The sequence below is a fragment of the Salvelinus alpinus genome, chromosome 8, assembly GCF_045679555.1.
Source record: "Salvelinus alpinus chromosome 8, SLU_Salpinus.1, whole genome shotgun sequence".
Lineage (NCBI taxonomy): Eukaryota > Metazoa > Chordata > Actinopteri > Salmoniformes > Salmonidae > Salvelinus > Salvelinus alpinus.
In genome coordinates, this window is record NC_092093.1 from 52145829 (window position 1) to 52171251 (window position 25423).

General features: G+C 50.3%; 1 protein-coding gene across 3 annotated transcripts in view; it reads left to right on the forward strand.

Annotated features, from left to right (window-relative positions):
* The window catches only part of LOC139583259 (nuclear receptor coactivator 2-like), a 242172-nt gene that overhangs the window by 166365 nt on the left and 50384 nt on the right, over window positions 1-25423 (forward strand). For all 3 annotated transcript variants that reach the window (XM_071414135.1, XM_071414136.1, XM_071414137.1), the window contains exon 10: window positions 734-2546. In XM_071414135.1, coding sequence (XP_071270236.1) covers window positions 734-2546 — 1813 coding nt within the window. The remainder of the gene's footprint in view (window positions 1-733; window positions 2547-25423) is intronic.

A 25423-nucleotide genomic window follows, 5' to 3' on the forward strand; every position in this document is an offset into this window, starting at 1 on the left:
ACGGGGAAAACATTTGACTGTCCCCCGTCTTGATGGCAGAGAGAGAACACATTTTGTCATTCTGCTAATTTTGCCAATTGGGGGCGTAGAGAAAATGTTGCCCTTTTTAAGCTAATTTCCTGCAATTCTACACATGACTTATGCCATGTTAATTTGATATCTGAGTGAGTGTGACTAACAACATCGATGGGGCCCCTCTGGAGGTCAGGGCCCTGTGTGCTCGGTCAGTATTCAACCATGTTTACTACAAGTTTAGATAGCTGGCTAGACTAACTCACCAATCTAAAATCAAAAAAATGTAGCTGACGTGCGCTAATTGAGTGACTGTCAGTGACTGACATAACATGAGAAAAATGGCTGGGTTATTGTACTATTCCAACTCAACAGTAAGTTTAGACCCCCCCCCGACTGAGCTGTTTGGATCGGGGACCCGGTTTTGGAATTTGATCTGCGAGCCTTCAAAAGGCTGAGCAAATTAACCAGCCATATATAATGGTACTACTGTTGCCCAGAGCTCATGGGGTGTCATTTGGGATGTGTGTGTGTGTGTGTGTGTGTGTGTGTGTGTGTGTGTGTGTGTGTGTGTGTGTGTGTGTGTGTGTGTGTGTGTGTGTGTGTGTGTGTGTGTGTGTGTGTGTGTGTGTGTGTGTGTGTGTGTGTGTGTGTAGTAGTAGTTACTGCTCTAACGTTCTATGCTTCTAACTATGGCTGTATCCTCCTGCATTATTCCCAGGGAACAATCAAGGTATGATCTGGGACCGGGTCAAGACATGGGGCCCGGTGGACAGCATCAGGGGCCAGAGATCAGCCTCTCCATAACCCCTCCAACCCAGGGAACCCTCTCTGGTCTGGGCCCCCAGGGACAGGACACTACAATCAGCTCCAACAGCACGTTCTATTCCCCTCCTCATGGAAGTCCAGGGTCCAGAGAACCAGGGCTCGGCCCCATGGGACCAGGGTCCAGAGAACCAGGGCTCGGACCCATGGGACCAGGGTCCAGAGAACCAGGGCTCGGAACAATGGGGCCAGGGTCCAGAGAACCAGGGCTCGGCTCAATGGGGCCAGGGTCCAGAGAACCAGGGCTCGGACCCATGGGGCCAGGGTCCAGAGAACCAGGGCTCGGCTCAATGGGGCCAGGGTCCAGAGAACCAGGGCTCGGACCCATGGGGCCAGGGTCCAGAGAACCAGGGCTCGGCCCAATGGGGCCAGGGTCCAGAGAACCAGGGCTTGGAACAATGGGACCAGGGTCCAGAGAACCAGGGCTCGGACCCATGGGGCCAGGGTCCAGAGAACCAGGGCTCGGACCCATGGGGCCAGGGTCAGAACACATACAGGACTACCACTATGGCTGCCCTCCCCAGCCCATGGTCCACCCCGGAGGGTTACAGGGAGGCATGGGCATGAACCTCCCCATCCATCCTAACCAGCAAGGGGCTAATTGGAGGATGAGCAGCCCGTCTCGAAGCAGCCCTTGTCCAGCCGGAGGGGCCCACCCGGGGCAACAAATTTCTATGTTGTCCCCTAGGCACCGGGCGAGTCCAGGGTTGGCAGGGAGCCCTCGTGTGGCCCCAAGCCTGCACTCGCCCTCCCCTGTGGGGATGTGTGGGTCTGGAACTGGGGTTGGGAGTGGAGGTAGCGGTCCTGCGGCTAACAGTCATGCTAACAGCCACAGCTACGGCAGTAGTTCTCTGTCGGCCCTGCAGGCTCTGAGTGAGTGTCACGGGGTCAGACACGGCAGTGGTGGACACACACACCCTCACGGCGCCGTGAGCCAGCATCCTCAAACACACGCCCTGGGATCACCTGACAGGAAGATGATGGGATCGCCCGCTGGGATGGCGGTGGGATCAGGAGTCAACGCTCACGCGATGTCGAAGCTTGGCGGCGGTAATGGAAATGGAGACTCTTTGGGCGTTCACGGAGAGCAGGAACATGGTCAGAGTGAACAGTATGACCAGAGACATACGGACGGGAACGGTAGCAGCGGTAACCACGCTGACATCACAGAGGAGAGGGATGGCCTCGACGGTGGCCCCGGCGCACAGAGCCGTAGTCAACGCTGTGACAACAAGGGCCACACCAAACTCCTCCAGCTTCTCACCACCAAGTCCCAACCCCTCGACACCCCTTTGTCCACCAACGGAGGAGGGGACCCCAAGGACCCCTCGTCAGGGATGGGGGGCCCTTACGGTCCAGTGGCTCCAGGGGGCCACGCCACCTCCCTAAAGGATAAACACAAGATACTTCACAGGCTGCTCCAGAACAGCACCTCTCCCGTCGACCTGGCCAAGCTCACTGCTGAGGCCACGGGCAGGGAGCTGGGGGAACAAGGTGGGGGTGGTAACGGACAGACAGGAGATGGTACGGACGGGAACCTCACTCCCAAACAGGAGCCCCTGAGTCCCAATAAGAAGGACAACGCACTGCTGAGATATCTGCTGGATAAAGAGGAGAGTGGGATGAAGGTGAGGCAGGCGAAGATGGAGGGAGCAGGAGGGGAGGTGAAGACGGAGAAACAGGATTCAGGATACGACCGCGCTGAACAGGTGAGTGGCTGGAGGATCATGTGACTCTTTTTGTATTAAGACTTTTTCAATCTGAACTATTTTATGTTTTATAACTTCAGTACGTAGAACGTTGCCGTTTTCACATATGCAGACACTGGTGTGATGATGAACATGAGGTTTGTTGATGGTGATTGGACATGCCTGAATGACGGTTAAATAAGTAGTGGTAGATTGGGATCTATGGAGGCGTCTTGTGACTGAAGAAAACACACAGAAACAGGTAGGGGACTACCTGTCCAATCAGAAACGCTAGTTTTCCTTTTTTTTCCTGTTTACATTTTTTTTTTTTTGCTACAGTGTGCGCTAATGAATACGACCCACTTCTCGCTGAACACGGCTCTATGTTCATAGTAATCTGCGTTCCTATTGGTCAGCACAGCCCTACGCTTCCTGCCATGTGCTCATGTTTCCCCTGTCTCTCTCGATGTGTATCTGGGTTACAGAGCACGGTTCCTCTCTACCTCTCCACATCCAGCCAGGGTAGTAGTACCGCTAGAAAAAGTAGAACAGACAAAGTCAAAGTCCTGCTGTCCACAGATTTTGGGTGTTATCTAGTAAGGAGCGAGGGAAGGAGGGAAAGAGAGGGTTGGTGAGAGGGGGAGAGAGACAGAATAGAGAGAGAAAGAAGCAGGAGAGGGAGAGAGGGTTGGTGAGAGGGAGAGAGAGACAGAATAGAGAGGGAGAGAGGGTTGGTGAGAGACAGAATAGAGAGAGAAAGAAGCAGGAGAGGGAGAGAGGGTTGGTGAGAGGGAGAGAGAGACAGAATAGAGAGGGAGAGAGGGTTGGTGAGAGGGAGAGAGAGACAGAAGAGAGAGGGTTGGTGAGAGGGAGAGAGAGATAGAATAGAGAGAGAGAGAGAGAGACAGAATAGAGAGGGAGAGAGGGTTGGTGAGAGGGAGAGAGAGAGACAGAATAGAGAGGGAGAGAGGGTTGGTGAGAGGGAGAGAGAGACAGAATAGAGAGGGAGAGAGGGTTGGTGAGAGAGAGGGAGAGAAAGAAGCAGGAGAGGGAGAGAGGGTTGGTGAGAGAGGGAGATTGAGTGAGCTCTGGTGAAACCACAAATATTTCTATGTAGTAGAGGAAGTAGTAGAGGAAGCGGATGGATCAGGTCTGTAGTTTTATTAAGGTGAGCTTCTGTAGCCTGCCTACCCTATTTGTCTGAATCTCAAATGGCACCCTATTCCCTATAGTGTGCACTACTACCAGAGCCCTATTCCCTATAGTGTGCACTACTACCAGAGCCCTATGTGATCAGAGCAGTCAGAGCAGGAGACAAGCCTGTATACTACAGGAAGTACTGAGAACAACAGGAGACAAGCCTGTATACTACAGGAAGTACTGAGAACAACAGGAGACAAGCCTGTATACTACAGGAAGTACTGAGAACAACAGGAGACAAGCCTGTATACTACAGGAAGTACTGAGAACAACAGGAGACAATCCTGTATACTACAGGAAGTACTGAGAACAACAGGAGACAAGCCTGTATACTACAGGAAGTACTGAGAACAACAGGAGACAAGCCTGTATACTACAGGAAGTACTGAGAACAACAGGAGACAATCCTGTATACTACAGGAAGTACTGAGAACAACAGGAGACAAGCCTGTATACTACAGGAAGTACTGAGAACAACAGGAGACAATCCTGTATACTACAGGAAGTACTGAGAACAACAGGAGACAATCCTGTATACTACAGGAAGTACTGAGAACAACAGGAGACAATCCTGTATACTACAGGAAGTACTGAGAACAACAGGAGACAATCCTGTATACTACAGGAAGTACTGAGAACAACAGGAGACAAGCCTGTATACTACAGGAAGTACTGAGAACAACAGGAAACAGTCATGTATACTACAGGAAGTACTGAGAACAACAGGAGACAATCCTGTATACTACAGGAAGTACTGAGAACAACAGGAGACAAGCCTGTATACTACAGGAAGTACTGAGAACAACAGGAGACAAGCCTGTATACTACAGGAAGTACTGAGAACAACAGGAAACAGTCATGTATACTACAGGAAGTACTGAAACAACAGGAGACAATCCTGTATACTACAGGAAGTACTGAGAACAACAGGAGACAATCCTGTATACTACAGGAAGTACTGAGAACAACAGGAGACAATCCTGTATACTACAGGAAGTACTGAGAACAACAGGAGACAATCCTGTATACTACAGGAAGTACTGAGAACAACAGGAGACAAGCCTGTATACTACAGGAAGTACTGAGAACAACAGGAAACAGTCATGTATACTACAGGAAGTACTGAGAACAACAGGAGACATTCCTGTATACTACAGGAAGTACTGAGAACAACAGGAGACAATCCTGTATACTACAGGAAGTACTGAGAACAACAGGAGACAAGCCTGTATACTACAGGAAGTACTGAGAACAACAGGAGACAATCCTGTATACTACAGGAAGTACTGAGAACAACAGGAGACAAGCCTGTATACTACAGGAAGTACTGAGAACAACAGGAGACAAGCCTGTATACTACAGGAAGTACTGAGAACAACAGGAAACAAGCCTGTATACTACAGGAAGTACTGAGAACAACAGGAGACAAGCCTGTATACTACAGGAAGTACTGAGAACAACAGGAGACAAGCCTGTATACTACAGGAAGTACTGAGAACAACAGGAAACAGTCATGTATACTACAGGAAGTACTGAAACAACAGGAGACAATCCTGTATACTACAGGAAGTACTGAGAACAACAGGAAACAGTCATGTATACTACAGGAAGTACTGAGAACAACAGGAGACAAGCCTGTATACTACAGGAAGTACTGAGAACAACAGGAGACAAGCCTGTATACTACAGGAAGTACTGAGAACAACAGGAGACAAGCCTGTATACTACAGGAAGTACTGAGAACAACAGGAAACAGTCATGTATACTACAGGAAGTACTGAGAACAACAGGAGACAATCCTGTATACTACAGGAAGTACTGAGAACAACAGGAAACAGTCATGTATACTACAGGAAGTACTGAGGACATCTCACTTGCTCTTTTTTTCATCCTCTGTCTTTCTCACGTTGTGCTCTCTGGCATTATCTCTCCATCTGTGGCGGCGTTCCCTGGAAACGGCCCTTCTTTCCCATGCAGACGTGGAGGTTAGAGGTGGAGGTTAGAGGTTAGAGGTTAGAGGTTAGAGGTGGAGGTTAGAGGTGGAGGTTAGAGGTGGAGGTTAGAGGTTAGAGGTGGAGGTTAGAGGTGGAGGTTAGAGGTGGAGGTTAGAGGTGGAGGTTAGAGGTTAGAGGTTAGAGGTGGAGGTTAGAGGTTAGAGGTGGAGGTTAGAGGTTAGATGTGGAGGTTAGAGGTGGAGGTTAGAGGTTAGATGTGGAGGTTAGAGGTGGAGGTTAGAGGTTAGAGGTGGAGGTTAGAGGTGGAGGTTAGAGGTGGAGGTTAGAGGTGGAGGTTAGAGGTTAGAGGTTAGAGGTGGAGGTTAGAGGTTAGAGGTGGAGGTTAGAGGTGGAGGTGGAGGTTAGAGGTTAGAGGCGGAGGTTAGAGGTGGAGGTTAGAGGTGGAGGTTAGAGGTTAGAGGTGGAGGTTAGAGGTGGAGGTTAGAGGTGGAGGTTAGAGGTGGAGGTTAGAGGTTAGAGGTTAGAGGTGGAGGTTAGAGGTGGAGGTTAGAGGTGGAGGTTAGAGGTGGAGGTTAGAGGTTAGAGGTGGAGGTTAGAGGTGGAGGTTAGAGGTGGAGGTTAGAGGTGGAGGTTAGAGGTTAGAGGTTAGAGGTTAGAGGTGGAGGTTAGAGGTGGAGGTTAGAGGTGGAGGTTAGAGGTGGAGGTTAGAGGTTAGAGGTTAGAGGTGGAGGTTAGAGGTTAGAGGTGGAGGTTAGAGGTGGAGGTTAGAGGTTAGAGGTTAGAGGTTAGAGGTGGAGGTTAGAGGTGGAGGTTAGAGGTGGAGGTTAGAGGTGGAGGTTAGAGGTGGAGGTTAGAGGTGGAGGTTAGAGGTTAGAGGTGGAGGTTAGAGGTGGAGGTTAGAGGTGGAGGTTAGAGGTGGAGGTTAGAGGTGGAGATTAGAGGTTAGAGGTGGAGGTTAGAGGTGGAGGTTAGAGGTGGAGAATAGAGGTGGAGGTTAGAGGTTAGAGGTGGAGGTTAGAGGTGGAGATTAGAGGTTAGAGGTGGAGGTTAGAGGTGGAGGTTAGAGGTAGAGGTTAGAGGTTAGAGGTTAGAGGTTAGAGGTTGGAGGTTAGAGGTGGAGGTTAGAGGTTAGATGTGGAGGTTAGAGGTGGAGGTTAGAGGTTAGAGGTGGAGATTAGAGGTTAGAGGTTAGAGGTTAGAGGTGGAGGTTAGAGGTGGAGGTTAGAGGTGGAGGTTAGAGGTGGAGGTTAGAGGTGGAGATTAGAGGTGGAGGTTAGAGGTGGAGGTTAGAGGTGGAGGTTAGAGGTGGAGGTTAGAGGTGGAGGTTAGAGGTTAGAGGTGGAGATTGGAGGTTAGAGGTGGAGGTTAGAGGTGGAGATTAGAGGTGGAGGTTAGAGGTGGAGGTTAGAGGTGGAGGTTAGAGGTGGAGAGAGAGAGACAGGTTGTGTCCAGTCTCAGCAAGCAGAGAGAGAGAGACAGGTTGTGTCTAGTCTCAGCAGGTGCAGAGAGTGAGAGACAGGTTGTGTCCAGTCTCAGCAAGCAGAGAGAGAGAGACAGAGTGAACGACAGGCAGACAGACAGGTTGTGTACAGTCTCAGCAGGCGCAGAGAGAGAGAGACAGGTTGTGTCCAGTCTCAGCAGGCGCAGAGAGAGAGAGAGAGACAGGTTGTGTCCAGTCTCAGCAGGCGCAGAGAGAGAGAGACAGGTTGTGTCCAGTCTCAGCAGGCGCAGAGAGAGAGAGAGACAGGTTGTGTACAGTCTCAGCAGGCGCAGAGAGAGAGAGACAGAGTGAACGACAGGCAGACAGACAGGTTGTGTCCAGTCTCAGCAGGCAGATGAAAAATGATGAGCCATATGCATATCCCCCTGCTTCCATGGAGAGGGAGGGAGGGATGGTGAGGGAGGGAGGAGAGGGAGGGAGGGATGGTGAGGGAGAAGAGGGAGGGATGGTAAGGGAGGAGAGGGAGGGATGGTGAGGGAGGAGAGGGATGGTGAGGGAGGAGAGGAGGGAGGGATGGTGAGGGAGGAGAGGAGGGCGAGATGAAGAGGGGGAAGAGAGGAGGGTGTGGAAGCAGGCAGAGGAAGAGTGAGAGAGAGTCCACATTGAAGATGTTTTAGAATCAAGATGACCCACTTTCACAGGCAGACAGGGACTTGGTTTGGTCCAGAATGAGGATAAGCACTGGAAGTAAAAAGCGCTCAAAATGAGGATTCCGCAGTAAAGGAGTAGAGGATCTTCTCCTTTCTGCCGTAGTCTGATATCTTCCCTGCCATCGTCTCTGTGATATCTTCCCTGCCATCGTCTCTGTGATATCTTCCCTGCCGTAGTCTCTATGATATCTTCCCTGCTGTAGTCTCTGTGATATTTTCCCTGCCGTAGTCTCTGTGATATTTTCCCTGCCGTAGTCTCTGTGATATCTTCCCTGCCGTAGTCTCTGTGATATCTTCCCTGCCGTAGTCTCTGTGATATTTTCCCTGCTGTAGTCTCTGTGATATCTTCCCTGCCGTAGTCTCTGTGATATCTTCCCTGCCGTAGTCTGATATCTTCCCTGCCGTAGTCTGATATCTTCCCTGCCGTAGTCTCTGTGATATCTTCCCTGCCGTAGTCTCTGTGATATCTTCCCTGCCGTAGTCTGATATCTTCCCTGCCATCGTCTCTGTGATATTTTCCCTGCCGTCGTCTCTGTGATATCTTCCCTGCTGTAGTCTCTGTGATATTTTCCCTGCCGTAGTCTCTGTGATATTTTCCCTGCCGTCGTCTCTGTGATATCTTCCCTGCCGTAGTCTCTGTGATATTTTCCCTGCCGTAGTCTCTGTGATATTTTCCCTGCCGTCGTCTCTGTGATATTTTCCCTGCCGTAGTCTCTGTGATATTTTCCCTGCCGTCGTCTCTGTGATATCTTCCCTGCTGTAGTCTCTGTGATATCTTCCCTGCCGTAGTCTCTGTGATATCTTCCCTGCCGTAGTCTCTGTGATATTTTCCCTGCCGTAGTCTCTGTGATATCTTCCCTGCCGTAGTCTCTGTGATATCTTCCCTGCCGTAGTCTGATATCTTCCCTGCCGTAGTCTGATATCTTCCCTGCCGTAGTCTCTGTGATATCTTCCCTGCCGTAGTCTGATATCTTCCCTGCCATCGTCTCTGTGATATCTTCCCTGCCGTAGTCTCTGTGATATCTTCCATGCTGTAGTCTGATATCTTCCCTGCCGTAGTCTGATATTTTCCCTGCCGTAGTCTCTGTGATATCTTCCCTGCTGTAGTCTGATATCTTCCCTGCTGTAGTCTGATATCTTCCCTGCTGTAGTCTGATATCTTCCCTGCCGTAGTCTCTGTGATATCTTCCCTGCCGTAGTCTCTGTGATATCTTCCCTGCTGTAGTCTGATATCTTCCCTGCCGTAGTCTGATATCTTCCCTGCTGTAGTCTGATATCTTCCCTGCCGTAGTCTGATATTTTCCCTGCCGTAGTCTCTGTGATATCTTCCCTGCTGTAGTCTGATATCTTCCCTGCTGTAGTCTGATATCTTCCCTGCTGTAGTCTGATATCTTCCCTGCTGTAGTCTGATATCTTCCCTGCCGTAGTCTCTGTGATATCTTCCCTGCTGTAGTCTGATATCTTCCCTGCTGTAGTCTGATATCTTCCCTGCAGTAGTCTGATATCTTCCCTGCTGTAGTCTGATATCTTCCCTGCTGTAGTCTGATATTTTCCCTGCCGTAGTCTCTGTGATATCTTCCCTGCCGTAGTCTCTGTGATATCTTCCCTGCTGTAGTCTGATATCTTCCCTGCTGTAGTCTGATATCTTCCCTGCCGTAGTCTCTGTGATATCTTCCCTGCCGTAGTCTGATATCTTCCCTGTCGTAGTCTGATATCTTCCCCGCCGTAGTCTCTGTGATATCTTCCCTGCCGTAGTCTGATATCTTCCCCGCCGTAGTCTCTGTGATATCTTCCCTGCCGTAGTCTGATATCTTCCCTGCCGTAGTCTCTGTGATGTTGAAGAAGGCTCCTTCCTGTAGCTCACAATGTGAAGGTTGAATACCACTATTGTCCTATTGTCCTGTAATACCACTATTGTCCTATTGTCCTATAATACCACTATTGTCCTCTGGAATGTCAGGACAGGATGTTGGACTGTCAACAGGATGTTGGACTGTCAGAACAGGATATTGGAATGTCAGAACAGGATGTTGGAATGTCAGAACAGGATGTTGGAATGTCAGGACAGGATGTTGGACTGTCAGAACATGATGTTGGCATGTCAGAACAGGATGTTGGAATGTCAAGACAGGATGTTGGAATGTCAGGACAGGATGTTGGAATGTCAGGACAGGATGTTGGAATGTCAGGACAGGATGTTGGAATGTCAGAACAGGATGTTGGAATGTCAGAAGAGGCTATTGGAATGTCAGAACAGGATGTTGGAATGTCACAACAGGATGTTGGAATGTCAGAAGAGAATGTTGGAATGTCAGAAGAGGCTTTTGGAATGTCAGAACAGGATGTTGGAATGCCAGAAGAGGATGTTGGAATGTCAGAAGAGAATGTTGGAATGTCAGAACAGAATGTTGGAATGTCAGGACAGAATGTTGGAATGTCAGGACAGGATGTTGGAATGTCAGAATAGGATGTTAGAATGTCAGGATAGAATGTCAGGACAGGATGTTGGAATGTCAGGACAGGATGTTGGAATGTCAGGACAGGATGTTGGAATGTCAGAACAGGATGTTGGAATGTCAGAACAGGATGTTGGAATGAAGAGGCTTTTGGAATGTCAGAAGAGGATGTTGGAATGTCAGAAGAGGATGTTGGAATGTCAGAAGAGAATGTTGGAATGTCAGAAGAGGATGTTGGAATGTCAGAAGAGAATGTTGGAATGTCAGAAGAGGCTTTTGGAATGTCAGAACAGGATGCTGGAATGTCAGAACAGGATGTTGGAATGTCAGAAGAGGATGCTGGAATGTCGGAACAGAATGTTGGAATGTCAGAACAGGATGCTGGAATGTCGGAATGTCAGAACAGAATGTTGGAATGTCAGAACAGGATGCTGGAATGTCAGAACAGAATGTTGGAATGTCAGAACAGGATGTTGGAATGTCAGAACAAGATGTTGGAATGTCAGAACAGGATGCTGGAATGTCAGAACAGGATGCTGGAATGTCAGAACAGGATGCTGGAATGTCAGAACAGGATGTTGGAATGTCAGAACAAGATGTTGGAATGTCAGAACAGGATGTTGGAATGTCAGAACAAGATCTTGGAATGTCAGAACAAGACGTTGGAATGTCAGAACAGGATGTTGGAATGTCAGAACAAGATGTTGGAATGTCAGAACAGGATGCTGGAATGTCAGAACAGGATGTTGGAATGTCAGAACAGAATGTTGGAATGTCAGAACAAGATGCTGGAATGTCAGAACAGGATGTTGGAATGTCAGAACAAGATGCTGGAATGTCAGAACAGAATGTTGGAATGTCAGAACAAGATGCTGGAATGTCAGAACAAGATGTTGGGATGTCAGAACAAGATGTTGGAATGTCAGAACAAGATGTTGGAATGTCAGAACAGGATGTTGGAATGTCAGAACAGGATGTTGGAATGTCAGAACAGGATGCTGGAATGTCAGAACAGGATGCTGGAATGTCAGAACAGGATGCTGGAATGTCAGAACAGAATGCTGGAATGTCAGAACAGGATGCTAGAATGTCAGAACAGGATGTTGGAATGTCAGAACAGGATGTTAGAATGTCAGAACAGGATGCTGGAATGTCAGAACAGGATGCTGGAATGTCAGAACAGGATGCTGGAATGTCAGAACAGGATGCTGGAATGTCAGAACAGGATGCTGGAATGTCAGAACAGGATGTTGGAATGTCAGAACAGGATGTTAGAATGTCAGAACAGAATGTTGGAATGTCAGAACAAGATGCTGGAATGTCAGAACAAGATGCTGGAATGTCAGAACAAGATGCTGGAATGTCAGAACAGAATGTTGGAATGTCAGAACAAGATGCTGGAATGTCAGAGCAGGATGTTGGAATGTTGTTGAATCTAGAGGAGCAAAGCAACTGAAAGAGAAGGTAGGGTGTAATGAAGTGGATCCACCCTAGAAACTAGGGCCAGGTTGATACCCGTATCGTGATACCTGTTAGTATCGTGGCAAGGAAACAAAACACGACACAGATTTAACTTCTTCAGGAAAACAGTCCTAATGTTGGAAACAAACATCATTATGGTGTCATCCAGACTCACATTTTATTTTACAAACTATAGCACACAATATATTACATACAGGAAGACCAAAGAGTTAGGTCTGCTTCAGGTTTTCATTTTAGCCATGGAACAAATATTGCAATACTGGTATCATCCCGGCCCTACTAAAAACCAGAAGGAATGGTGTAGGGTGTAGGGTAGTACTGTGGATTCACCCTAAAAAACAGTGTCTTCTCTCTCTCTCAAAGTAAACCCATCCAGCTTTTAATTACCACAGTAAAAAGAGAGGTGGAAATTCCTGCTTTCACTATTGGATCATGAGGAGAGCACTATTGGATCATGAGGAGAGCACTATTGGATCATGAGGAGAGCACTATTGGATCATGAGGAGAGCACTATTGGATCATGAGGAGAGCACTATTGGATCATGAGGAGAGCACTATTGGATCATGAGGAGAGCACTATTGGATCATGAGGAGAGCACTATTGGATCATGAGGAGAGCACTATTGGATCATGAGGAGAGCACTATTGGATCATGAGGAGAGCACTATTGGATCATAAGGAGAGCACTATTGAAGTAGTGTTGGGTACCGGCAATTTAACGGCGGGCAAAATATCCTCTTGAACTAAAACACGTTTCTTTGTCAGAGGAGTATTGGTGGCACCAGGAAATGTTCAAGTGTTTCACTGTTCGTTGCGTAGGGGTGCTTGCCGTCTATGAAGTACCTGCACACACACGGTTACGGCTGCGGGGTGACAGATGGTGGCAGAAGGCCGTTATCTCAACCGTCACATAACGTCATGTCTACACATTCAATAATGTCTCAGGGTTTACAAGAAACCAAGCAATATTTTTAATTTTTTTATTTCACCTTTATTTAACCAGGTAGGCCAGTTGAGAACACCTTTATTTAACCAGGTAGGCCAGTTGAGAACACCTTTATTTAACCAGGTAGGCCAGTTGAGAACACCTTTATTTAACCAGGTAGGCCAGTTGAGAACACCTTTATTTAACCAGGTAGGCCAGTTGAGAACACCTTTATTTAACCAGGTAGGCCAGTTGAGAACACCTTTATTTAACCAGGTAGGCCAGTTGAGAACACCTTTATTTAACCAGGTAGGCCAGTTGAGAACACCTTTATTTAACCAGGTAGGCCAGTTGAGAACACCTTTATTTAACCAGGTAGGCCAGTTGAGAACACCTTTATTTAACCAGGTAGGCCAGTTGAGAACACCTTTATTTAACCAGGTAGGCCAGTTGAGAACACCTTTATTTAACCAGGTAGGCCAGTTGAGAACACCTTTATTTAACCAGGTAGGCCAGTTGAGAACACCTTTATTTAACCAGGTAGGCCAGTTGAGAACAAGTTCTCATTTACAACTGTGACCTGGCCAAGATAAAGCAAAGCAGTGAGACACAAACAACAACACAGAGTTACACATGGAATAAACAAACATACAGTCAATAACACAATAGAAAAAGTCTATATACAGTGTGTGCAAATGAGGTAGGATAAGGGTGGTAGGCCATGCTGGCAAAGTAATTACAATATAGCAATTAAACATTGGAATGGTGTGGGGCGACGCACAATTGGCCTAGCGTCGTCCGGGTTAGGGAGGGTTTGGCCGGTAGGGATATCCTTGTCTCATCGCGCTCCAGCGACTCCTGTGGCGGGCCGGGCGCAGTGCGCCCTAACCAAGGGGGCCAGGTGCACGGTGTTTCCTCCGACACATTGGTGCGGCTGGCTTCCGGGTTGGAGGCACGCTGTGTTAAGAAGCAGTGCGGCTTGGTTGGGTTGTGTTTCGTTGGACGCATGGCTTTCGACCTTCGTCTCTCCTGAGCCCGTACGGGAGTTGTAGCGATGAGACAAGATAGTAATTACTAGCGATTGGATACCACGAGAATTGGGGAGAAAAGGGGATAAAAAAAATAAAAAAATAAATAAAAAAACATTGGAATGGGAGATGTGCAGAAGATGAATGTGCAAGTACAACCGTTAACGGCCAAACAACAGCCCTCCATTCGTCCAATGCCAAATGAAACAGTTGACAACAAACGTTTCCACAACTTTAGAGAACGTTCCCTTAAGAGTTTAGTTCGGTCATTTAGCTACGGTTTTCATAGGAATGTTTGCAAGAGACCGTTCCCATAATGTCAAACAGAACTTACCCAGAACGTGGTAATAATGTTCGAGACACGTTTCATGAATATTCCAGTTCTCTGTGGGTTAGGAGAATATTCCATCAACGTCCCACCAAACGTACTCAGTACGTGGTTACAACGTTCTCAGAATATATCATAGTCATGTTCTAGACATGAGAACATTGAACGTTTCTCTCTCTATCCTCTCTTTCTCCCTCTATCCTCTATCCTCTCTCTCTCTATCCTCTCTCTCTCTATCCTCTCTTTCTCTTTCTCTCTATCCTCTCTTTCTCTCTATCCTCTCTCTCTCTCTATCCTCTCTTTCTCTCTCTATCCTCTCTTTCTCTCTCTCCCTCTCTCTCTCTCTCTCTCTCTCTCTCTCTCTCTCTCTCTCTCTCTCTCTCTCTCTCTCTCTCTCTCTCTCTATCCTCTCTCTCTCTATCCTCTCTTTCTCTTTCTCTCTATCCTCTCTTTCTCTCTATCCTCTCTCTCTCTCTATCCTCTCTTTCTCTCTCTATCCTCTCTTTCTCTCCCTCTCTCTCTCTCTCTCTCTCTCTCTCTCTCTCTCTCTCTCTCTCTCTCTCTCTCTCTCTCTCTCTCTCTCTCTCTCTCTCTCTCTCTCTATCCTCTCTCTCTCCCTCTATCCTCTCTCTCACTCCCTCTATCCTCTCGCTCTCCCCCTCTATCCTCTCGCTCTCTCCCTCTATCCTCTCTCTCGCTCGCTCTACCCTCTTTCACTCCCTCTATCCTCTCACTCTCTCCCTCTATCCTCTCTCGCTCTCTCTCCCTCTATCCTCTCTCTCTCTCCCTCTATCCTCTCTCTCTCTCTCCCTCTATCCTCTCTCTTCCTCGATCCTCTCTCTCTCCCCTGCTATCATCTCTCTCCCTCTATCCTCTCTCTCGCTCGCTCTACCCTCTTTCACTCCCTCTATCCTCTCTCTCCTTCTATCCTCTCTCTCTCTCCCTCTATCCTCTCTCTCTCTCTCTCCCTCTATCCTCTCTCGCTCTTCCTCGATCCTCTCTCTCTCCCCTGCTATCATCTCTCTCCCTCTATCCTCTCACTCTCTCTCCTCTCGCTCGCTCTCCCTCTATCCTCTCGCTCTCTCCCTCTATCCTGTCTCTCTCCCTCTATCATCTCTCTCCCTCTATCCTCTCTTTCGCTCGCTCTATCCTCTCTCTCTCCCTCTATCCTCTCGCTCTCTCCCTCTATCCTCTCTCTCTCCCTCTATCCTCTCTCGCTCTCTCCTTCTATCCTCTCTCGCTCTCTCCTTCTATCCTCTCTCTCTCATTCTGTTTTTCTGTCCCCCTCTTTGTTCACAAGCATTTCGCTACACCCGCAATAACATCTGCTAAATATGTTTATGCAACTAATAAATACAATTTGATTTGAGGGCTGAATTATTGATGAACGCAGAACTAAATGAGAAATCAGAGAGGAGAGGGACTACAGTAGTGGACTGGCTGAAGGTCAGAGAGGGACTACAGTAGTGGACTGGCTGAAGATCAGAGAGGGACTACAGTAGTGGACTGGCTGAAGGTCAAAGCGGGACTACAGTAGTGGACTGGCTGAAGGTCAGAGAGGGACTACAGTAGTGGACTGGCTGAAGGTCAGAGAGGGACTACAGTAGTGGACTGGCTGAAAGTCAGAGCGGGACTACAGTAGTGGACTAGCTGAAGGTCAGAGCGGGACTACAGTAGTGGACTGGCTGAAGGTCAGAGCGGGACTACAGTAGTGGACTGGCTGAAGGTCAGAGCGGGACTACAGTAGTGGACTGGCTGAAGATCAGAGAGGAGAGGGACTACAGTAGTGGACTGGCTGAAGGTCAGAGAGGGACTACAGTGGTGGACTGGCTGAAGATCAGAGCGGGACTACAGTAGTGGACTGGCTGAAGGTCAGAGAGGAGAGGGACTACAGTAGTGGACTAGCTGAAGGTCAGAGCGGGACTACAGTAGTGGACTAGCTGAAGGTCAGAGCGGGACTACAGTAGTGGACTGGCTGAAGATCAGAGAGGGACTACAGTAGTGGACTAGCTGAAGGTCAGAGCGGGACTACAGTAGTGGACTGGCTGAAGGTCAGAGAGGGACTACAGTAGTGGACTGGCTGAAGATCAGAGAGGGACTACAGTAGTGGACTGGCTGAAGGTCAGAGCGGGACTACAGTAGTGGACTGGCTGAAGGTCAGAGAGGGACTACAGTAGTGGACTGGCTGAAGATCAGAGAGGAGAGGGACTACAGTAGTGGACTGGCTGAAGGTCAGAGAGGGACTACAGTAGTGGACTAGCTGAAGGTCAGAGCGGGACTACAGTAGTGGACTGGCTGAAGGTCAGAGCGGGACTACAGTAGTGGACTGGCTGAAGGTCAGAGAGGGACTACAGTAGTGGACTGGCTGAAGATCAGAGAGGAGAGGGACTACAGTAGTGGACTGGCTGAAGGTCAGAGAGGGACTACAGTAGTGGACTGGCTGAAGATCAGAGAGGAGCGGGACTACAGTAGTGGACTAGCTGAAGGTCAGAGAGGGACTACAGTAGTGGACTGGCTGAAGGTCAGAGAGGGACTACAGTAGTGGACTGGCTGAAGATCAGAGAGGGACTACAGTAGTGGACTGGCTGAAGGTCAGAGCGGGACTACAGTAGTGGACTGGCTGAAGGTCAGAGAGGGACTACAGTAGTGGACTGGCTGAAGATCAGAGAGGAGAGGGACTACAGTAGTGGACTGGCTGAAGATCAGAGAGGAGAGGGACTACAGTAGTGGACTGGCTGAAGCTCAGAGAGGAGAGGGACTACAGTAGTGGACTGGCTGAAGCTCAGAGCGGGACTACAGTAGTGGACTGGCTGAAGGTCAGAGCGGGACTACAGTAGTGGACTGGCTGAAGGTCAGAGAGGGACTACAGTAGTGGACTGGCTGAAGATCAGAGAGGGACTACAGTAGTGGACTGGCTGAAGATCAGAGAGGGACTACAGTAGTGGACTGGCTGAAGGTCAGAGAGGGATTACAGTAGTGGACTGGCTGAAGATCAGAGAGGAGCGGGACTACAGTAGTGGACTGGCTGAAGGTCAGAGAGGAGAGGGACTACAGTAGTGGACTGGCTGAAGATCAGAGAGGGACTACAGTAGTGGACTGGCTGAAGGTCAGAGAGGGACTACAGTAGTGGACTGGCTGAAGATCAGAGAAGAGAGGGACTACAGTAGTGGACTGGCTGAAGGTCAGAGAGGGACTACAGTAGTGGACTGGCTGAAGGTCAGAGAGGAGCGGGACTACAGGAGTGGACTGGCTGAAGATCAGAGAGGAGAGGGACTACAGTAGTGGACTGGCTGAAGGTCAGAGCGGGACTACAGTAGTGGACTGGCTGAAGATCAGAGAGGAGAGGGACTACAGTAGTGGACTGGCTGAAGGTCAGAGAGGGACTACAGTAGTGGACTGGCTGAAGGTCAGAGCGGGACTACAGTAGTGGACTGGCTGAAGATCAGAGAGGAGAGGGACTACAGTAGTGGACTGGCTGAAGGTCAGAGAGGGACTACAGTAGTGGACTGGCTGAAGGTGAGAGAGGGACTACAGTAGTGGACTGGCTGAAGATCAGAGAGGAGAGGGACTACAGTAGTGGACTGGCTGAAGGTCAGAGAGGGATTACAATAGTGGACTGGCTGAAGATCAGAGAGGAGAGGGACTACAGTAGTGGACTGGCTGAAGGTCAGAGTGGGACTACAGTAGTGGACTGGCTGAAGATCAGAGAGGAGAGGGACTACAGTAGTGGACTGGCTGAAGGTCAGAGAGGGACTACAGTAGTGGACTGGCTGAAGATCAGAGAGGAGAGGGACTAAAGTAGTGGACTGGCTGAAGATCAGAGAGGAGAGGGACTACAGTAGTGGACTGGCTGAAGATCAGAGAGGAGAGGGACTACAGTAGTGGACTGGCTGAAGGTCAGAGAGGGATTACAATAGTGGACTGGCTGAAGATCAGAGAGGGACTACAGTAGTGGACTGGCTGAAGATCAGAGAGGAGAGGGACTACAGTAGTGGACTGGCTGAAGGTCAGAGCGGGACTACAGTAGTGGACTGGCTGAAGATCAGAGAGGAGAGGGACTACAGTAGTGGACTGGCTGAAGGTCAGAGAGGGACTACAGTAGTGGACTGGCTGAAGGTGAGAGAGGGACTACAGTAGTGGACTGGCTGAAAATCAGAGAGGAGAGGGACTACAGTAGTGGACTGGCTGAAGGTCAGAGAGGGACTACAGTAGTGGACTGGCTGAAGGTCAGAGAGGGACTACAGTAGTGTACTGGCTGAAGGTCAGAGAGGGACTACAGTAGTGGACTGGCTGAAGGTCAGAGAGGGACTACAGTAGTGGACTGGCTGAAGATCAGAGAGGGACTACAGTAGTGGACTGGCTGAAGGTCAGAGAGGGACTACAGTAGTGGACTGGCTGAAGGTCAGAGAGGGACTACAGTAGTGGACTGGCTGAAGATCAGAGAGAGATTACAGTAGTGGACTGGCTGAAGATCAGAGAGGAGAGGGACTACAGTAGTGGACTGGCTGAAGGTCAGAGCGGGACTACAGTAGTGGACTGGCTGAAGGTCAGAGCGGGACTACAGTAGTGGACTGGCTGAAGTTCAGAGAGGGACTACAGTAGTGGACTGGCTGAAGATCAGAGAGGGACTACAGTAGTGGACTGGCTGAAGATCAGAGAGGAGAGGGACTACAGTAGTGGACTGGCTGAAGGTCAGAGAGGGACTACAGTAGTGGACTGGCTGAAAATCAGAGAGGAGAGGGACTACAGTAGTGGACTGGCTGAAGGTCAGAGAGGGACTACAGTAGTGGACTGGCTGAAGGTCAGAGAGGGACTACAGTAGTGGACTGGCTGAAGATCAGAGAGGAGAGGGACTACAGTAGTGGACTGGCTGAAGATCAGAGAGGAGAGGGACTACAGTAGTGGACTGGCTGAAGATCAGAGAGGGACTACAGTAGTGGACTGGCTGAAGATCAGAGAGGAGAGGGACTACAGTAGTGGACTGGCTGAAGATCAGAGAGGGACTACAGTAGTGGACTGGCTGAAGGTCAGAGAGGGACTACAGTAGTGGACTGGCTGAAGATCAGAGAGGAGAGGGACTACAGTAGTGGACTGGCTGAAGATCAGAGAGGAGAGGGACTACAGTAGTGGACTGGCTGAAGGTCAGAGAGGGACTACAGTAGTGGACTGGCTGAAGATCAGAGAGGAGAGGGACTACAGTAGTGGACTGGCTGAAGATCAGAGAGGAGAGGGACTACAGTAGTGGACTGGCTGAAGGTCAGAGAGGGACTACAGTAGTGGACTGGCTGAAGGTCAGAGAGGGACTACAGTAGTGGACTGGCTGAAGATCAGAGAGGAGAGGGACTACAGTAGTGGACTGGCTGAAGGTCAGAGAGGGACTACAGTAGTGGACTGGCTGAAGATCAGAGAGGAGAGGGACTACAGTAGTGGACTGGCTGAAGATCAGAGAGGAGAGGGACTACAGTAGTGGACTGGCTGAAGGTCAGAGAGGGACTACAGTAGTGGACTGGCTGAAGGTCAGAGAGGGACTACAGTAGTGGACTGGCTGAAGATCAGAGAGGAGAGGGACTACAGTAGTGGACTGGCTGAAGGTCAGAGAGGGACTACAGTAGTGGACTGGCTGAAGATCAGAGAGGAGAGGGACTACAGTAGTGGACTGGCTGAAGGTCAGAGAGGGACTACAGTAGTGGACTGGCTGAAGATCAGAGAGGAGAGGGACTACAGTAGTGGACTGGCTGAAGGTGAGCTTTGCCTCCCCTCTCCATATGAGACAGGATAGAGTTTGTCCAGCTAATGAACTTCTTTTCACCTCTCCTGGATTCCGGAGCTGGGCTTTAGCCAGGGACATACAGGTGCTCTGTGGGAAAGAAGACTTAATCAGCGTCCACTAGTGATGACCTCACTACTGCCACCTGCTGTCACTGTTCTTATCATCTGAACAGAGATGCATTTCTTAATGTGGTCAAGTAAATGATTTCTGAATAGTGGGTTAGGAGAAGTTAACCAATGTATGGTTGGCAGCTGGTCAAATGAGTAACCTGATTTGTGTTATGTAGCCATCTAGAAAAGGCCTCGTCTGAACTATGTAGGAGGTTGAGAGAATCACAGAGAACCGACCACTGATCTGATGTTGCCCTGTTTTTCTCAGAAGGAAGGAAGGGGAGGGATGATGGGTAATTCTTCTTCTGTTTACTTCTTCTTCTTCTCTCTCTCTCTCTCTCTCTCTCGGTTCCCCTTTCTACTCGGATGGTCAGAGATCTTCTGTCTGGTATTGTTGTTGCAAAATACTTTGTTGTCAATCATTTACAGTTTGTGGATGAAAAGCATGAATGTTAGTTTCACGTGCAAATGGCGCCCTAGATAGAATAAGGGCCTTTTGAGACATTTACCTCAATAGATGAGCAATCCAGAGAGAGAGAGATTACAGTGAACTCATCTAACCGATGGAGTCTTCCAATGAGAGGGAGAGGAGAGGCAGGGGGGAATAGGGATGCAGAGGGAGAGGGGAATAGGGATGCAGAGGGAGAGGGGAGGTGAGGGAGGCGAGGGGGGGTGAGGGAGACGCGGGGAGGAGAGGGGGAGAGAGAGGTGGGTGGGTGGGAGGAGAGGGAGGTGAGTGAGTGAGTGGGAGGAGAGGGAAGGCAGGAGGAGAGGGGAGTAGAGGGAGGGAGGATAGAAAGCAAGTGATTGGGTTTCTGAGAGGAGGATAGAGGGGAAGATAGATAAGGAAAGGAGATGGATGTAGTTACCTTCCAGTCCTGTCCGGTAACTAACTCCCCTCTCCTTCCAGTCCTGTCCGGTAACTAACTCCCCTCTCCTTCCAGTCCTGTCCGGTAACTAACTCCCCTCTCCTTCCAGTCCTGTCCGGTAACTAACTCCCCTCTCCTTCCAGTCCTGTCCGGTAACTAACTCCCCTCTCCTTCCAGTCCTGTCCGGTAACTAACTCCCCTCTCCTTCCAGTCCTGTCCGGTAACTAACTCCCCTCTCCTTCCAGTCCTGTCCGGTAACTAACTCCCCTCTCCTTCCAGTCCTGTCCGGTAACTAACTCCCCTCTCCTTCCAGTCCTGTCCGGTAACTAACTCCCCTCTCCTTCCAGTCCTGTCCGGTAACTAACTCCCCTCTCCTTCCAGTCCTGTCCGGTAACTACCTCCCCTCTCCTTCCAGTCCTGTCCGGTAACTAACTCCCCTCTCCTTCCAGTCCTGTCCGGTAACTAACTCCCCTCTCCTTCCAGTCCTGTCCGTCCTATCCGGTAACTAACTCCCCTCTCCTTCCAGTCCTGTCCGGTAACTAACTCCCCTCTCCTTCCAGTCCTGTCCGGTAACTAACTCCCCTCTCCTTCCAGTCCTGTCCGGTAACTAACTCCCCTCTCCTTCTAGTCCTGTCCGGTAACTAACTCCCCTCTCCTTCCAGTCCTGTCCGGTAACTAGCTCCCCTCTCCTTCCAGTCCTGTCCGGTAACTAACTCCCCTCTCCTTCCAGTCCTGTCCGGTAACTAACTCCCCTCTCCTTCCAGTCCTGTCCGGTAACTAACTCCCCTCTCCTTCCAGTCCTGTCCGTCCTATCCGGTAACTAACTCCCCTCTCCTTCCAGTCCTGTCCGGTAACTAACTCCCCTCTCCTTCCAGTCCTGTCCGGTAACTAACTCCCCTCCCCTCCCAGTCCTGTCCGGTAACTAACTCCCCTCTCCTTCCAGTCCTGTCCGGTAACTAGCTCCCCTCTCCTTCCAGTCCTGTCCGGTAACTAACTCCCCTCTCCTTCCAGTCCTGTCCGGTAACTAACTCCCCTCTCCTTCCAGTCCTGTCCGGTAACTAACTCCCCTCTCCTTCCAGTCCTGTCCGTCCTATCCGGTAACTAACTCCCCTCTCCTTTCAGTCCTGTCCGGTAACTAACTCCCCTCTCCTTCCAGTCCTGTCCGGTAACTAACTCCCCTCTCCTTCCAGTCCTGTCCGGTAACTAACTCCCCTCTCCTTCCAGTCCTGTCCGGTAACTAACTCCCCTCTCCTTCCAGTCCTGTCCGGTAACTAACTCCCCTCTCCTTCCAGTCCTGTCCGGTAACTAACTCCCCTCTCCTTCCAGTCCTGTCCGGTAACTAACTCCCCTCTCCTTCCAGTCCTGTCCGGTAACTAGCTCCTCTCTCCTTTCAGTCCTGTCCGGTAACTAACTCCCCTCTCCTTCCAGTCCTGTCCGGTAACTAACTCCCCTCTCCTTCCAGTCCTGTCCGGTAACTAACTCCCCTCTCCTTCCAGTCCTGTCCGGTAACTAACTCCCCTCTCCTTCCAGTCCTGTCCGGTAACTAACTCCCCTCTCCTTCCAGTCCTGTCCGTCCTATCCGGTAACTAACTCCCCTCTCCTTTCAGTCCTGTTCGGTAACTAACTCCCCTCTCCTTCCAGTCCTGTTCGGTAACTAACTCCCCTCTCCTTCCAGTCCTGTCCGGTAACTAGCTCCCCTCTCCTTTCAGTCCTGTCCGGTAACTAACTCCCCTCTCCTTCCAGTCCTGTCCGGTAACTAACTCCCCTCTCCTTCCAGTCCTGTCCGGTAACTAACTCCCCTCTCCTTCCAGTCCTGTCCGTCCTATCCGGTAACTAACTCCCCTCTCCTTCCAGTCCTGTCCGGTAACTAACTCTCCTCTCCTTCCAGTCCTGTCCGGTAACTAACTCTCCTCTCCTTCCAGTCCTGTCCGGTAACTAACTCTCCTCTCCTTCCAGTCCTGTCCGGTAACTAACTCCCCTCTCCTTCCAGTCCTGTCCGGTAACTAACTCCCCTCTCCTTCCAGTCCTGTCCGGTAACTAACTCTCCTCTCCTTCCAGTCCTGTCCGGTAACTAACTCTCCTCTCCTTCCAGTCCTGTTCGGTAACTAACTCCCCTCTCCTTCCAGTCCTGTTCGGTAACTAGCTCCCCTCTCCTTCCAGTCCTGTCCGGTAACTAACTCCCCTCTCCTTCCAGTCCTGTCCGGTAACTAACTCCCCTCTCCTTCCAGTCCTGTCCGGTAACTAGCTCCCCTCTCCTTCCAGTCCTGTCCGGTAACTAACTCCCCTCTCCTTCCAGTCCTGTCCGGTAACTAACTCCCCTCTCCTTCCAGTCCTGTTCGGTAACTAACTCCCCTCTCCTTCCAGTCCTGTTCGGTAACTAACTCCCCTCTCCTTCCAGTCCTGTTCGGTAACTAGCTCCCCTCTCCTTCCAGTCCTGTTCGGTAACTAACTCCCCTCTCCTTCCAGTCCTGTTCGGTAACTAACTCCCCTCTCCTTCCAGTCCTGTTCGGTAACTAGCTCCCCTCTCCTTCCAGTCCTGTCCGGTAACTAACTCCCCTCTCCTTCCAGTCCTGTTCGGTAACTAACTCCCCTCTCCTTCCAGTCCTGTTCGGTAACTAACTCTCCTCTCCTTCCAGTCCTGTCCGGTAACTAGCTCCCCTCTCCTTCCAGTCCTGTCCGGTAACTAACTCCCCTCTCCTTCCAGTCCTGTCCGTCCTATCCGGTAACTAACTCCCCTCTCCTTCCAGTCCTGTCCGTCCTATCCGGTAACTAACTCCCCTCTCCTTCCAGTCCTTTCCGGTAACTAGCTCTCCTCTCCTTTCAGTCCTGTCCGGTAACTAACTCCCCTCTCCTTCCAGTCCTGTCCGGTAACTAACTCCCCTCTCCTTCCAGTCCTGTCCGGTAACTAACTCCCCTCTCCTTCCAGTCCTGTCCGGTAACTAACTCCCCTCTCCTTCCAGTCCTGTCCGTCCTATCCGGTAACTAACTCCCCTCTCCTTTCAGTCCTGTCCGGTAACTAACTCCCCTCTCCTTCCAGTCCTGTCCGGTAACTAACTCCCCTCTCCTTCCAGTCCTGTCCGGTAACTAACTCCCCTCTCCTTCCAGTCCTGTCCGGTAACTAACTCCCCTCTCCTTCCAGTCCTGTCCGGTAACTAACTCCCCTCTCCTTCCACTCCTGTCCGGTAACTAACTCCCCTCTCCTTCCAGTCCTGTCCGGTAACTAACTCCCCTCTCCTTCCAGTCCTGTCCGGTAACTAGCTCCCCTCTCCTTTCAGTCCTGTCCGGTAACTAACTCCCCTCTCCTTCCAGTCCTGTCCGGTAACTAACTCCCCTCTCCTTCCAGTCCTGTCCGGTAACTAACTCCCCTCTCCTTCCAGTCCTGTCCGGTAACTAACTCCCCTCTCCTTCCAGTCCTGTCCGTCCTATCCGGTAACTAACTCCCCTCTCCTTTCAGTCCTGTCCGGTAACTAACTCCCCTCTCCTTCCAGTCCTGTCCGGTAACTAACTCCCCTCTCCTTCCAGTCCTGTCCGGTAACTAACTCCCCTCTCCTTCCAGTCCTGTCCGGTAACTAACTCCCCTCTCCTTCCAGTCCTGTCCGGTAACTAACTCCCCTCTCCTTCCACTCCTGTCCGGTAACTAACTCCCCTCTCCTTCCAGTCCTGTCCGGTAACTAACTCCCCTCTCCTTCCAGTCCTGTCCGGTAACTAGCTCCCCTCTCCTTTCAGTCCTGTCCGGTAACTAACTCCCCTCTCCTTCCAGTCCTGTCCGGTAACTAACTCCCCTCTCCTTCCAGTCCTGTCCGGTAACTAACTCCCCTCTCCTTCCAGTCCTGTCCGGTAACTAACTCCCCTCTCCTTCCAGTCCTGTCCGTCCTATCCGGTAACTAACTCCCCTCTCCTTTCAGTCCTGTCCGGTAACTAACTCCCCTCTCCTTCCACTCCTGTCCGGTAACTAACTCCCCTCTCCTTCCAGTCCTGTCCGGTAACTAACTCCCCTCTCCTTCCAGTCCTGTCCGGTAACTAGCTCCCCTCTCCTTCCAGTCCTGTCCGGTAACTAACTCCCCTCTCCTTCCAGTCCTGTCCGGTAACTAACTCCCCTCTCCTTCCAGTCCTGTTCGGTAACTAACTCCCCTCTCCTTCCAGTCCTGTTCGGTAACTAACTCCCCTCTCCTTCCAGTCCTGTTCGGTAACTAGCTCCCCTCTCCTTCCAGTCCTGTTCGGTAACTAACTCCCCTCTCCTTCCAGTCCTGTTCGGTAACTAACTCCCCTCTCCTTCCAGTCCTGTTCGGTAACTAGCTCCCCTCTCCTTCCAGTCCTGTCCGGTAACTAACTCCCCTCTCCTTCCAGTCCTGTTCGGTAACTAACTCCCCTCTCCTTCCAGTCCTGTTCGGTAACTAACTCTCCTCTCCTTCCAGTCCTGTCCGGTAACTAGCTCCCCTCTCCTTCCAGTCCTGTCCGGTAACTAACTCCCCTCTCCTTCCAGTCCTGTCCGTCCTATCCGGTAACTAACTCCCCTCTCCTTCCAGTCCTGTCCGTCCTATCCGGTAACTAACTCCCCTCTCCTTCCAGTCCTTTCCGGTAACTAGCTCTCCTCTCCTTTCAGTCCTGTCCGGTAACTAACTCC